The sequence below is a fragment of the Fistularia commersonii genome, chromosome 7 (genome assembly GCF_037954325.1).
Source record: "Fistularia commersonii isolate RoL2024-O1a breed Wild chromosome 7, RoL_Fcom_v1.0, whole genome shotgun sequence".
NCBI classification, from domain to species: Eukaryota; Metazoa; Chordata; class Actinopteri; order Syngnathiformes; family Fistulariidae; genus Fistularia; species Fistularia commersonii.
In genome coordinates, this window is record NC_141290.1 from 12,824,344 (window position 1) to 12,838,394 (window position 14,051).

The following is a 14,051-nucleotide window of genomic DNA, read 5'->3' on the forward strand; positions in this document are numbered from 1 at the left end:
ACCAGACATGCGAATCAAACCGGACCAGTTGAGGCCCGGGTTAACAAAGACCGTCATTGGGTACCAATGGAAACTGGGCTACTGTAGGTCAAAGAAGGAGAGGAGGACGGTGTGCTCGGAAGCAGAGAGAGAAGAGGAATGGCAAGAGTCTGGGACTGACTACCGGTGCAAACTACTATCTCTATTTGTACAACACTGCAGTTGGCCTTTTCATGGTCCATGTTAAGTTTGTAGAACTGCTAATCAAACAGTGGTAAAATTAAATGATTTATCATCTCTTCCATGATGCATCTTATTCATTCGATTCACTGAACCATACTTAAATTAGTAAAAAGTGATTGTTTATTTTTAGTGCATGCCTGTGCACCTGGCTTCTATCTGACTTCAAAAGACCCAGGGCAACGATTACAAGAGAGGGAGGAGGATTAGGAGCTTACTTTTACCGTTATGTATTACTTTGGTTGATTACAGAGTGATGCCATAGAAAAATATTAGAAAGTAGAGAACAAAGTGTATAATATCAAGCCATTAAGGTTGTCTGTGTGTGTCATAGTGGTAACCCCAAGACAAGTTGGTGGATAGGGTTGCATTTAAACTGAAGAAGGCCTTTATGTCCTATGGGGCTCTTGAGACAGCTGACAGGTACCGGCACCCCAAGCCACTTCAGCAATCCCTGAGGCAAAACACAGGCGTGGGAGAAGTTCAGTGAGGCCATTGAAAAATGACTTCTGGACCTCTGCTATTCTGGTCCATCATCCACTGACTCAGGAAAGGGAAGCAGTGTTGTCACTGTATGGCGGGGATTGGGCGCTGCTGACCTCGACTCGAGACGTTGCGGACTGGTGGAGGGAATATTGCAAGAACTTTTCAATCCCGTTGGCACAACTTCCAATGAAGGGCAGGGTCTCCTAGTCGTTGAGGTTTAAGCTCCTCAGTACCAGGACCCTGGGGTTAGATGAGATTTAGACTTGTTTCCAGTGAGGGTTGAGCTGCCCTTTGCCACCAATTCTGTTCATAAACTTTATAGACAGAATTCCCAGGCACATCTGGGATACTGAGGGGATCTAGTTTGCTGGCCTCAAGATTAGGTCTCTGGTTGTGGTTCTGTTTGTGTCATCTGACCATGATCTCTACTCCTTATTAATGCAGTTCAAAGACGAATATGAACCCGCTGGGATGATAATAAGCTCACTCGAAAGTCTGACAGAAAAAGGTGGAGTACTTTCTCCAGGTCATGGATGAGATTCTTTCCCAAGTGGTGGAGTTCAAATCTCTTGCTTACAAGGTTGGGAAAATGGGGCGGGGCAATCAGTGCTATATTGGCAGACTCTGCATCAATCTGTCATGGTTAAGAGGCAGCTGAGCTGATAGGCAAAGCTTTCAATTTACTGGTTGATCAAAGTTCCTCCCGTCACCTATGGTCACAAGCTGAGGGTAATGATCAATCAACAAGATCACAGATAGAAGTCTGAAATTAGTTTTGTCTGCAGGGTGTCTGGACTCTCTCTTTGAGATAAAGTGAGAAACTGTATTCACAAGTATTCTGGACCATAATTTGCAAATATTCCAGCCTAAATTATACACATTGAATTTGATAAAATAACAAAATAGATAAACAGTAAATTAACAAACATGTACTGCTGTCATTTGATGAATTGCTAATAACTGCCAAAAACAAAACAAAAAAAATGCAGGGAATGTGGCTCTGGAACAATTGAACTCTTTTGATATAAGGCTGCCTTTTGACCTAATGAAGAAGCAACCTGTGCTACAACAAGAGTTGCAAATAATAAAGTCAAACAATATTGGACTGAATAATTTAATGTTTAACATTGACATTTAACATTGTTAAATATCCTGTGATCTTTCTGCAGTACATGGCTGATACCATGTATTGTCAGCAGAGAATAAGATGGTGTGGAATTGGATTTCTTAACATACCTATTATACAGATATTAGAAAAGGGTACCAGAGACCTCACAAGGAGCCCAATCGTGGGTTTGGTCCATAAGTATTTAATAAGCTGGCAAGAAATTAGCAGCAAGGAAAAGCATGAACCTATTATAAGGTGTTTGAAGCTGCACTCCTCTGATAAGGGCATTATTGGACTCCCTTGTCAGGGAGCAGTTTTATATGGAGATGATGTTAACAATGAAGGAATGTTGAAATTTACTCTGTACATGAGTCAATAATTGATATTGGCAACCCATCAATGACAAACCTTACCATTTATGCTTGAATTATATACTATAATCCTGTACAGAATGTCGTCATGCTTTATGTTTATGCTTTGTTATGGTAATTGGAAATGTTTGTTGTAACGTCTTTTGCATGGTGATTTTAAATTTCCCTGGTGCACCATCTCCCTTATAAACAGAAGTTGTACAATTGTTTATATGTGTGTGTGTGTGTGTGTGTGTGTGTGTGGGGGGGGGGGGGGGGGGCATTAGCAAAATCTATGTTAAGTGCAGAAATAAACAAATAAACTATAGCACAGTCGAATAACAATTTTGCAAGTGTTTCCTGTTTGGTCAACAAACGTTGCAAGAATTTTGCAAATCTTAAATAGGTTTTAAATCCACACACATATTGTCCAAATTTCCAAGAATAACATGTTAATGAAAAAGTAACAAAATACCCAAGTCATAAAAAATATATACATTTGTGTTAACAAAATAGAGAAAAAACAAAAAGGAAAATATATATGTATTATACTGGAGCCTTTACTTATGATAAAACTTATTTTTAAAATAAAAAAAAAAAACAATCAATCAATCAATGTAATGAATATGCGTATCTAAAAACAAAATGTCACAGATCTCCCTCACAACCATTTGTGCTTATATTATCTGTCAAATTCCATTTCCCTTTGGCATGGAGTAATTTGAAAAAGAGAGTGGAAATGAAGTGAAAACACAGGCAAATCAGTATATGAACGGTGTTATTTCCACTGGTTGATAAAAGGCATTTGGACCAATAATTAAAGATTTTAGCATCACTTTTATACACACAAAGGTTAATTAAGGTTCTCTCCTGTGACACAAAATACACAGACTTCTTTTCAGAAATGACAATGGCTTTATAGCTATTAAGTGACCTCCTTGGAAACTATATAACAGCAGGTTTCAATGTCCACCGGCAACATTTATAGCAAAAAAAAAAATCATGTTTTGGCAAATATATAAATGAATATATATGTAAAGGACACATTTTAGGCAAGTAGCACCATGAGAATTTGTTTATTTTATGTCCCTTTCAGACAGACTCAGACCACTTCCAACATGTTTTTGCTCAAAAACATCTGTCTCATTAATGAAGAATTGACAGTAAATTCCCTGCCTTCTGTCAAAATCTCACACTTTGGACTCATTTACAGCTGCTTCTTTAGTCTCAGCCACTGCCTGGCTGGCTGCTTAATCCAAGAGGATGCATAAGAGCATGTAGACAAGCTTCTTTCATCAGCGGAGAACAAGGTAAATTATAATATATTTCGTTTTAAAACCCCTTTTTGAAAGTAATAAAATTACACATATTACTATCAAGATAATACACAGAATGAAAGACTTATTTCAAATGTATTTCTTTTAATCGCGTATAATTTCAGTTGTGACTACAACAGAAAAACATGCATTTAAATACAGATTTGTAATCGTGATTTAATTACAGTTGTATAGAAAGTCACAGTTCTGTCAGTCCAGCAAATATCCAAATGTCAATGTTCTTAATGCTATCAGACTAACGATGAGAAAAATACTGACACAAGCCTTATAGACTTACTTGAATGAATTTTGTAGTTAAATTCCCTTAATGAAGATGATTTATTGTACACTCTAACAGGTCCTGTGAGAACATGAGGAGGAGGCTCACTTTAAACCAAGGGAGTGGGAGAAACATGAAGAGTGTGCAGCTGGAGAAACAGGCTTTCTGACTCTGAAGCATGTCAATGTAGGTGGTATAACTCATGTTTGGTTTGTTTGTAGAATATAATTTCTTCCTGGTGTGCAATGAGCAGTGTTATCTATAGATGACTCCTGAATTACTGTTTTCTCATTCGGTCAGCGAAACTTGTGTAGAAAAAAAGCAATTGATCAGCAACTGTTTTTGAAAGATGTGCAATGTAATCGGGATTGCAATGGCATGATGTGGCTATTGGCGATTGGTTTGTTTTGAATGCTTGCCTCCTCCCATGACAAGGAGCGATTCAAGATTAGCATTTGTCTTTTGATTAGGGATGCTGGAAACAATACAGTTATTTCATTTAACCTCATAGTATTTATCCTACACTGTTCATGTGAGGGTCATTCTCGGGTCTGCTGCATAATCTCCTTAGCGGAGTAATAGTCTTCAGTGTGAGCACAGGAATCTCTCATCTATTAACTAGGCCGAATCTTCACTGCAGAGGACCTTCATATTGTTTTAATCACATTTATTTGGCCAAAAATGTATTGACAGAAAAGCTTACAGACCATGTTTTTTATTCTTTTCTTTTTTCTATTTCTTGCTTCACTTGGTATTTTTGACCTTCACTGTGCAGGGATGCCAGGGATGCAGGGATGCTCAATGTTAATGTGAAATTTACACCATACAAACAGATTCCGTTATGTTACATGAAATAGAATTTGGTCCCCCGTGTGATTTACATGTAAAGATAAATTGTTCAGAACATATTCCCTGCGACTGAAAATAGACATGGTGCAATTAGAAATTTGATCATGAAGAACAGAATATATAATCAGCTTTTGGTGTTAATATGAACAAGTTATTTTAATTTAAAGCAAAGAACCTTAATAAAATAAATGTTTAAAATATAAACCTTTCACAATGAAAAGTGGGGGGCATATTTTCTTGTCATTGCAAGTCTTCTTTTTTAAAAAGCAAAAACAAAAAAAAATCAAAATAGAATTTGAAACCCGATACTGCACTTTGCAAAATTAACAACACAATGCAAATTATTTGTCATTGTTGATATCACACTCACTACCTACATAATATCATGTTATCTTTCTGACCTGGCAGGGGGCAGCACTGATATAGAGAAAACAAAAAGAAAACAAGCCAACAACACGACCAAAAAAAAATATAACAGTACTTTCCTGTGTGAATGCCACACTCACATAATGAAGATATTTTGCACTGCAGTTTGGATCCGTAGGTAATATGTTTAAGGTGATTTAATGTTAATATAGAGGTAGAAATGGATGTTAAAATGAGCAGAGATGTTTTTCATTTGAAATTAAAGACAATAAAGGGGCATTAATAAAAACATAACCGAAGCTTTTCTTTACTGAAACTCAGTTAAATCATTTGAACTTTTGGTACTCTCTGGGGCTTTGGATGACATTTGATATTACCTAACAATTCATTTTCATTCAATATAGCTTTGTTCATTGTAGTTGTTTATGTCCTTGTCTGCCCCTGAGCCAATCTTGTATTTTATTTGCAATAAGAGAAACCTCTGCCACAATATATAGGATTACTAGACTGGAATAACCAGATGCCTTTACCAGAGCTATAAGATTACTAGGTTAGAATATCTAATCCTTGCTACCTGACGTGCACTTTGAAATCCTGTCACCCTTAATGGATGAGCATATGGGCTATTCAGATAGAATTACTTAGATCATGTGCGCTTAATCAGTAGCCAAAAGCTTTTGTTACGGTCATTTCCATTCCAGCCAAAGGAATTTCAAACAAAAAAAATTTTGCTAAAACCTTCTTTCGAACACATTGGAAAGTTGAACCATTTTGGCAGCAATTTAGGCAGTTACAGAGGTCTATCATTCCAGCTGAAAATGCGGCACGGTATACATAACTAGCTCCACCAGGGATGCACGACAAAGTCGAACTGTAAATCTGTCCAGTAAGTGTTTATACCCATGCAACATCAGTATAGTTCACACACAGTCTGTTAACAGCTAAGGTGACAGTGTCATCGGGGGTGAGACGCAGGGAGGGAGGAGGGATAGTTGATGGATTGATGTCTGTGTGAAAGGACGACAGAAGGATGCTATCCCTCTGTTGGGACTCTGCAGTAGCTTTAGCGTGGCACAGGCTGTCATATTTCTGCTGTTTACTCTCACTTTCACTGACACAAATTGTTTTGTAGGGGAATGAATCGATTATTTACCCTCTGAGTGCAGCTGGATTCCTCACCATTTTCCTGCCCCCCCCCCTTCTCTCTCTCCCTGCAGGTCATGCCTCAGCTGATTGTGCCCTTGATGAAATGTCTAGGACATTGAAAACAAGAATGAAAGATCCCTAATTTGACCATCAACTGACATTTGAGTGTGTGTGTGTGTGTGTGTGTGTGTGTGTGTGTGTGTGTGTGTGTGTGTGTATGTATGGCCATCCTTGCAATGCTTTTTCAAGTAAAAACATGAAGTTTAAAATTCATGGATCCACATCTATAATGTCTCCATGAGGACACATAATGAGTTTTACAGAGGTGACAAGCGTGTAATGATGTATGGTAAAGTATTGACTCTAAATTCTTATAAGTGCTTCAAATGACCTTGAAGCATGTGCCTGAGCCTGCAGTGGTGCTGCTCACACCGCAATGTTACAGGAGACAGACAGCAAACTCCAAGCTGCAGCAGAAGCAGAGTGACATGAGGGAATATATTCTGACTGTAGGGAACTGGTTCTCTATCAGGTAACACAATATTCCACCTATGTTGCCAAATTGGCTGCCCTTTGGAAGGAGTTTAACTTTGATTTAAGTTTGCACTCCTCAAGAGAATTCATACTTTAATAGACATATAGCCTCTCTGTTTGAATTAAAATGTCTAATTCCAAACCTTAAATACTGCCAGGTTGCTTGATTTGGCAGGGAAAACAAGAAAAAAACCTTTGACAGAAGCTCTGAAAAAAGGACTCTCAACCAAAATAATCTTCCTATGCCTGTAAATATTTTGAACACTTATAAATAAACCTAGCTATTTTCTTTATAATGCTACATTTTATAGAAAAGCATGAAAAATCCAGAGCTGCCATTAAAAGACAGAACACAGAAATTTGTGACAGATTAAATATCCATAGACCATGACACAGAATGGATATAAGAGGACATATCTTGTCAGCGTTTCTTACTGAAGAAGTAAACATGAGTAACCTGAAGCCCCCTGACAGATGTGTACTGCTGCAAGTATTGAGCGCTTTGACAGGTTTTGTATTGGGGGACAATATGCTTTAATCCCCAAGGTGACGGTGAATTGGATGATCCTGCATGTAGATGCTTACTCTGCAGGAAAGAGGGGGAAGATTTGGTCCTACTCTCTCGCCACCACGTCAAACAGCGATTGGCTCGTGCAGAGTAAAGCTACCTCAGAGCTACCTATATATCCTTTATTCTACTGACGGAGGGGGGAGTTCGGAGGACAAAGTCAGGTGACCCGCCCCCACAACTAAAATACAGTATTGCCAGTTGCCCGCATGTGCCTTTTTTCTGTGGGTGCATGCATGCTTAAGTGTGTGTGGTGGTAACGCTGACATCTCTGGTTTCGTAGAGTATTAAATTACTCAATGGGAGCTTTAATAGAGCTACAGACACTCTTGATTGTGAGTCTGGATGAGAGAGAGGGGGAAGAAAGGAAAGGGGAGAAAACGGAGCTGCCGGGCAGGGTAGTGAGGGCACGACAACTTCTGCAGAGCCGGGGACAAGGGTGAGTGACATAGCACACAGCTGGATTTAAACTTCACACATTTTTTTTTTTTTTTTTACAATTCATTTGTATGTTTGTTTTTTCAGTTAATCAAATAATCATGTAATTGGCTTGTTTGTGTCTTTCAATGTCTTCTCAGAATGACATAGGGACAAAATATAAAAGGTTTTAAAGAGTAAGACTATGATTATTTAACAAGAAATGATTGGCTTGCAGCAAAACAAGCATCCAGCATATGGGGATGTGGATCTAACAGTACTTTTCAAATCAGCTTCAACTGTCCTTTCTCAAGAACTTAATAACCTGTCTCTTGATATGGATAATCAATAACCTTACTTTTTGGCTTAAGCCACGTGATGCTATCCTTACAGGCAAGGGAATCCTTAAGACAATTCAGCTCTGTATTTTTGATCACTATCTACTTAAATGCATGTGGAAAATAAAGCTAGGCGACTACGTGTGTAGGGCCCTTAGTGTCAACTAGACATAAAGGTTGCAGTGTGTCTCTGTCAGTGAGTGTGTGCCTGCATGCTGTTACCTGTTTAAACCATGTTGACAGAATAAAAATATTCCCAGATATAACATGTTGCTGATAGGTGAATGCTGAATTACTACACTTGATAGTTGAAAGACTGATAATGAAACATCGAAAGATAAAGGAATGAAAAATAAATTGGACATGATGAGTTTCACTCACAGCCTTAAGTAAGGCTAAGACAAGCCCATCATGGGGAAAAAACAACTGTAAAACTGTTCAGATTCATTCAGCAATAATACTATCTGTATTTGCGTAAGCTGTTTCAAAGTCAAACTTGCTGTGTTAGTGTTTTCACTCATGTCTTTTGGAGAAAAATGAAAGAAAAAAAAACAAGTGCGGAATTCAATGTCAGTTCTCACTGTAAACAGGAAGCTGACAATACTTTGCATCGACAAAACCACATTGAGTAGTTTAAATTAAATAAAGGAAAGAAGAAATACAACTTTGCTTCGCCTCTCTCTTACAGATTGCAGAGGTGTGGAGCCAAGTGTAGCACAGCTGCATGAACGGTAACCAAGAGAAAGGAGACCCACCCAGGAACATCAGTGTGGCACTGGGTTTGGGGTGCTATCTGCCTCCTGTTTTCAAACCAGGCTGACAGGCAGCTACAGTCAGGAGCAAGGAAGGTGATGGACGTGCCTCTTGTTAATTTCGAAAACATGGATGATGTCAACATCAACTTGGGTGACCCAAGTGATTCAGGGTACCCCACTTCACCAACTTCTGATGTGCCGGATCACAACCTTTTAGTCAACCGCCTAACGTCCCCTCATCCATCACCAAACAGAGGCAGGCGTAGGCATCAGTCTGGTCAAGAGGGGCTATCACCATCCACTCCAACTCTGACCACAAAAGCGAATTCAAGCAGCGGCAGTTTGATATCAAACCTAAAGCTCTTGATCAATAGTGAGTCTCCCACTGATAGTGTCTTCAGTAAAATGGCAAAGGATTGCCATGAGAATGAAGATTTATTTGAAAAGCACTGCATGGAAGAAAAAGACGAGAAAGTTGTGATTAATGTTTCAGGTCTGATGTTTGAGACTCAGCTCAGCACCCTGAATAGGTTTCCAGACACACTGCTTGGTGACCCCGTGAAGAGGATAAGCTACTTTGACCCAATGAGAAATGAGTATTTCTTTGACCGAAACCGTCCATCTTTTGATGGTATTCTGTACTACTATCAGTCTGGCGGGAGGATACGCAGACCAGCCAATGTTCCATTAGATGTTTTTGCAAATGAAATGGTTTTCTATGAGCTGGGTCATGAAGCAATGGAACAGTTCTGTGAAGATGAAGGTTTTATTACAGAGCCAGAAGTTCTTTTGCCCACCAATGAACTGCAAAGACAATTCTGGCTCCTTTTTGAATATCCAGAGAGCTCCAGTGGGGCTAAATCTGTAGCCTTGGTGTCTGTATTCGTCATAGTCATTTCCATCTTCATATTTTGCCTGGAAACTCTGCCGGAGTTCAGGGAGGACAATGACTTTTTGCAAGGTATAACCCAAATCATTAATGGTACTGTCCCTAATCCAACCAGTAAAGATATAGTGGCATATGTCACTGACCCATTTTTCATTGTTGAGACAATTTGTATCATTTGGTTCTGCTTTGAAGTTGGTGTTCGTTTTGTTGTTTGTCCAAGCAAAAGTGATTTCTTCAATAATATCATGAATATCATTGACATAGTCTCTATAATTCCGTATTTTATAACCCTTGGAACAGAGCTGGCCACAACTCCTGATGATGATGTAAATTCTGGTCAGAACATGTCCTTGGCCATCCTAAGAATTATCCGCCTGGTGAGAGTTTTCAGAATTTTCAAGCTTTCTAGGCACTCCAAAGGGCTTCAGATCTTGGGGCAGACGTTAAAAGCCAGTATGCGAGAACTTGGGCTCCTTATATTCTTCCTTTTTATAGGCGTTATCCTATTCTCAAGTGCCATCTACTTTGCAGAAGTGGATGAGCCCCAGACACAATTTGTAAGTATCCCTGATGGCTTCTGGTGGGCTGTGGTGACCATGACAACAGTAGGATATGGAGACATGTGCCCCATAACAATGGGAGGCAAAATGGTTGGCACACTCTGTGCCATTGCTGGTGTTCTAACCATTGCTTTGCCTGTCCCTGTCATCGTCTCCAACTTCAACTATTTTTATCACCGTGAGACTGAGCAGGAGGAGAAACAAATGATGGATGCAGCAGCAGAGGCTGCCCAGAAAATGTCAGCTGCAAACAAATATGGAAGCACACCTTCGCTAAATAAAAGTAATGGCACCTGGCAGAATGAGAAAAATGGCATGCACTGATACAGAAACTACAGGATTTATTTCAAAGGCATCGAAAAAAATAGACAAATCAAACATATCCAGGAATAACAGACAACGGGTGATCCCCCCCACCCCAACACACACCTACACTATTTTGTACTGAAATAAGGCAGCATTTGTGTACATTATTACAGTATTAGTAGACACTGTGTTGTGAGAATACATTTACAATAGATGTGTCTTTAGATGTGTCAAAGTGCAATAAACAGAACTTGGCAGCTTTAGATTAAGTCAGAGGTAGTAATTTAATCCAGAAGACAAGCAGTGCTTTATTTGTGTAAAAGGCAAGAATCTCATTTTAGGAAGTGTTCATACTTAAACAAAAAGGCAAAACTAGAAATCTGACCAAAACTGCTGTCCTTTTCAGCATAGCATCAACTTTATCCAACACAAGATAACATGAGCATTGCACTTAAACATCCTAAATATACTGATTACATCTCAGTTCCATGTTAGTCTAAACTCTGTCATATTCAGCATAATCAAGAAGGACTTGGCGAGACTTTCAAGGGCAGTCAGATGTGCCCAGCATAAGGCATGAGCACAGAAGTGTACATATTGTCTCGTCAGCAGATCTATGGCAGGGAGTCCTCCCCCAGCAACATGTCTCGAAAACACAGCAAAATGTTACCTGTGTGGTAGCCCACACATCTGCCCTTAATCTTCTACTTTGCTGGCAAAATACAAAATAAACCTTAAAGATAGTTTAACATCTACTATATGAAATGTTGCAGACACATGCAGTAGTTGCATGCGGCAGCACTTTTTGCTCTTAAAATCACTAGTTACTCATGGTGAAGTTTTTGGTTTGGTATTTTGCAATAGATTTTGCAAATGTTGCTATATTTGAATCCTCTATCAAACATATTACATTTTAGAAACAAAAAAATGCACTGTATGTCTCGACAGCACCTTTTGAAGCTTCTCACCATGGGATGATGGCAGGGAAAACATTAAAAAAAAATGTGAAATGTGATATATTTGCGATCAGACTGAGATAATAGAAGACAAAACCATCTAGTTACTCTAGCATGTGAATGTTTCTCAATTTGTTCCACCATTCATGTGATGAAATGAGGTGTATCTCTCAGTAACTTGTCTGTCACTAAAGGTTTTATAGATTCTTGTAGTTGAAAATGTCATAGTACATTAGTAATACTCCTTGTACTCATGTGATAGGAAAAAGCCAATTCATAAACAAGACAACAAATGAGTGAGAACCAGAAATAGCTGGTACTTTATATGCATGCCATATTTCATCAGAATGTACTGTGAGTTAATTAGATGCATAAATACAGTTTATTTTAGCAGCAGCTGTAACTAAATCAATGCTGCCCCTATGAAGCCTTCTATATGCAAGAACAGTATGTGAGTAGAAAATAAAACCTAAGCACGTATTTTTTCACCTATAGAGAGCAATACTCATAATTAATAAATATGAGATGCAATACAATGCAAATGTGTCATTGTTTAGCAATAAGGATACTCAGCACTTTATATAATGAAGCAAAGCTGTTACAGATTGTGTCAATATTGTGCAGTACGCAGTGACATAATTCACAATGTTTTATTTATCTTGTAAGGAGTGCCTTTCATTAAAACATGTTTCCCCACTGTGTGGAGTCTCATCCTGATTATTATCAAAACCTTCTTTATGAAGGTTAGAGTATAAATCTATTTTCTTGCCACAGTGAAAATTAAAGGGTATGCTGCATGTTATCATATATTGGTGTCTATACATGTCATGCCACAGTGGGGAGAAACTTTCATTACAGTGTCTCCCTCTCTGCCAGACAGCTGAGACCTTCCAAAAAAGGCTTCACAGGAAGTCCGGCAGTGGAAATATTAGACTGGAAGATTTAAAATATATATTATACTTTTATATATAAATACATTAAACTGATGAAGAGCCTAACTCACAAAACCATGATCAAATAATATACAAGTCCAAAAATAATCATACCTGTATAGCACTTTGGTTTTGGTCTGAATTTAGATAAGAGTCTATTTACTTGTAAAAGTCTGGATTAGATGGGAGTAATTCTCGTGCTGTGTACTTAAGTTCTTTGATAGGGACAGCTTAAAAAGCAAAATCACCAAATTGAATATGCAAAACAAATACATAATTAATAAGATTATCTGTCTTGGCCCCTTTAATGCTGGGGTGGCTATTTAATTATATGACTTACTGCCACATAAAGTCAAGGATACAATCTCACCTACTCAATTTACATAAGTTTGATCCGTGTGCAGTTGATTTTTAACCAGTTATATAGTTTTTGTTCTGCTTTCTGCCGCCGATATGTGAAGTCATTTGCTTTTGAAACATTAAGCACATAGTTTTCCTCTTGTAGTCATAACACAGATATAAGACAACCGTCAACACGCTGGTCTTCTGCTCTGATGATCGTTCATTGAAATGGTATTGCAAAGTGTCTTGACAGTACTGTAGCATTATGCAGACTATTCAGAGGCCGCCATTTATCCATCAAGTTTTGTACAAAAAGACCACGTACATCCTCCCTAAAGTTTCCCTCTGACAATGGGCCAAAGAATGTGGCACAGCAGTTTGTGCAGCAACTGTATGAATCTAAAAATATCAAAAAAAAATTACACTTGCATGACACTTACTTAACAAGCTGCATCCTTGTGCTTTAAGGGAAACAATGAATGTGTCTCACACAAAGCTCAGACATTCAGTCTCATATCAGAGGATTGGGTTACAGTTGCGTAGCAGGAAGGATATAAACCAACTTCACCGCTGCACTCAAAGCCAACAGTAGAGTTAACCCCTCTTCAGCAACAAAGTCCCTTCCACAAGAAATTTGCTGTTGTATAAAATCCTCCGAAGTTACTCCGAGTAAGACCAATATTAAGGATGAAACACAATGAGGCTGATAATATCATCATGGTACACTTGCAATTACTTATTTGATACAAGCTTCTTGAAAACAAAGAAGTTACAAAAATTTGCAGCTAACACAGTTCTTAGCAAAACATTTGTTTTGCTTTCCTGATATAATCAAAATGATGACACACAAATCGTTAAAAGGAGCATGTTTATACAGTCATTCTGCATGAAATTTTAAGATAGCATTTCACCATGGCTGAAAAAAAAAACTGATGTTATCCCTCAAATTTAATAATAAACCCTCACAAATTGCAAAAGGTGAATATGCTCTGATATGTCCAAGCAAAGATAACTGAGCAAAACCTAGTAGAAGAGCAATCATTGTGAATTCCGTTGAAAATATTGTCTGTGTATCAAAAGTCTGAAAGGCATCATTTGATTGCCCAGAAGGATTTGTTTGGGGTGCGCAGACATTTTTTTTTTTCCAGAGAAACTCAATGGAACTAATCTTGGAGACTCTTTTAACCATTCTATTTTATTAATCCATCTTAATGTCATAAACAAAAATAAATAAGTGTCATTAAATGATGTAGTATACAAGTCCTGCGACTGCACTTTTTTGCGTAGGCAGGTTTGGAGTTGGAGGGGGATCCTTAATGAGCCACTAACTTACA

At 38.4% G+C, this 14,051-nt stretch overlaps 2 protein-coding genes across 2 annotated transcripts in view; one reads left to right on the forward strand and one right to left on the reverse strand.

The window, feature by feature from the left end:
- Positions 1–14,051, reverse strand: part of ngfb (nerve growth factor b (beta polypeptide)) — a 90,249-nt gene that overhangs the window by 70,482 nt on the left and 5,716 nt on the right. The window lies entirely within an intron of this gene.
- On the forward strand, positions 3,439–12,132 carry LOC147232793 (potassium voltage-gated channel subfamily A member 10). The gene is made up of 5 exons (XM_086149847.1): positions 3,439–3,473; positions 3,838–3,945; positions 6,192–7,386; positions 7,506–7,661; positions 8,666–12,132. Exon 5 carries the CDS (start codon positions 8,829–8,831, stop codon positions 10,503–10,505), a length of 1,677 nt encoding a protein of 558 aa, XP_086005973.1. The 5' UTR covers positions 3,439–3,473; positions 3,838–3,945; positions 6,192–7,386; positions 7,506–7,661; positions 8,666–8,828; the 3' UTR covers positions 10,506–12,132.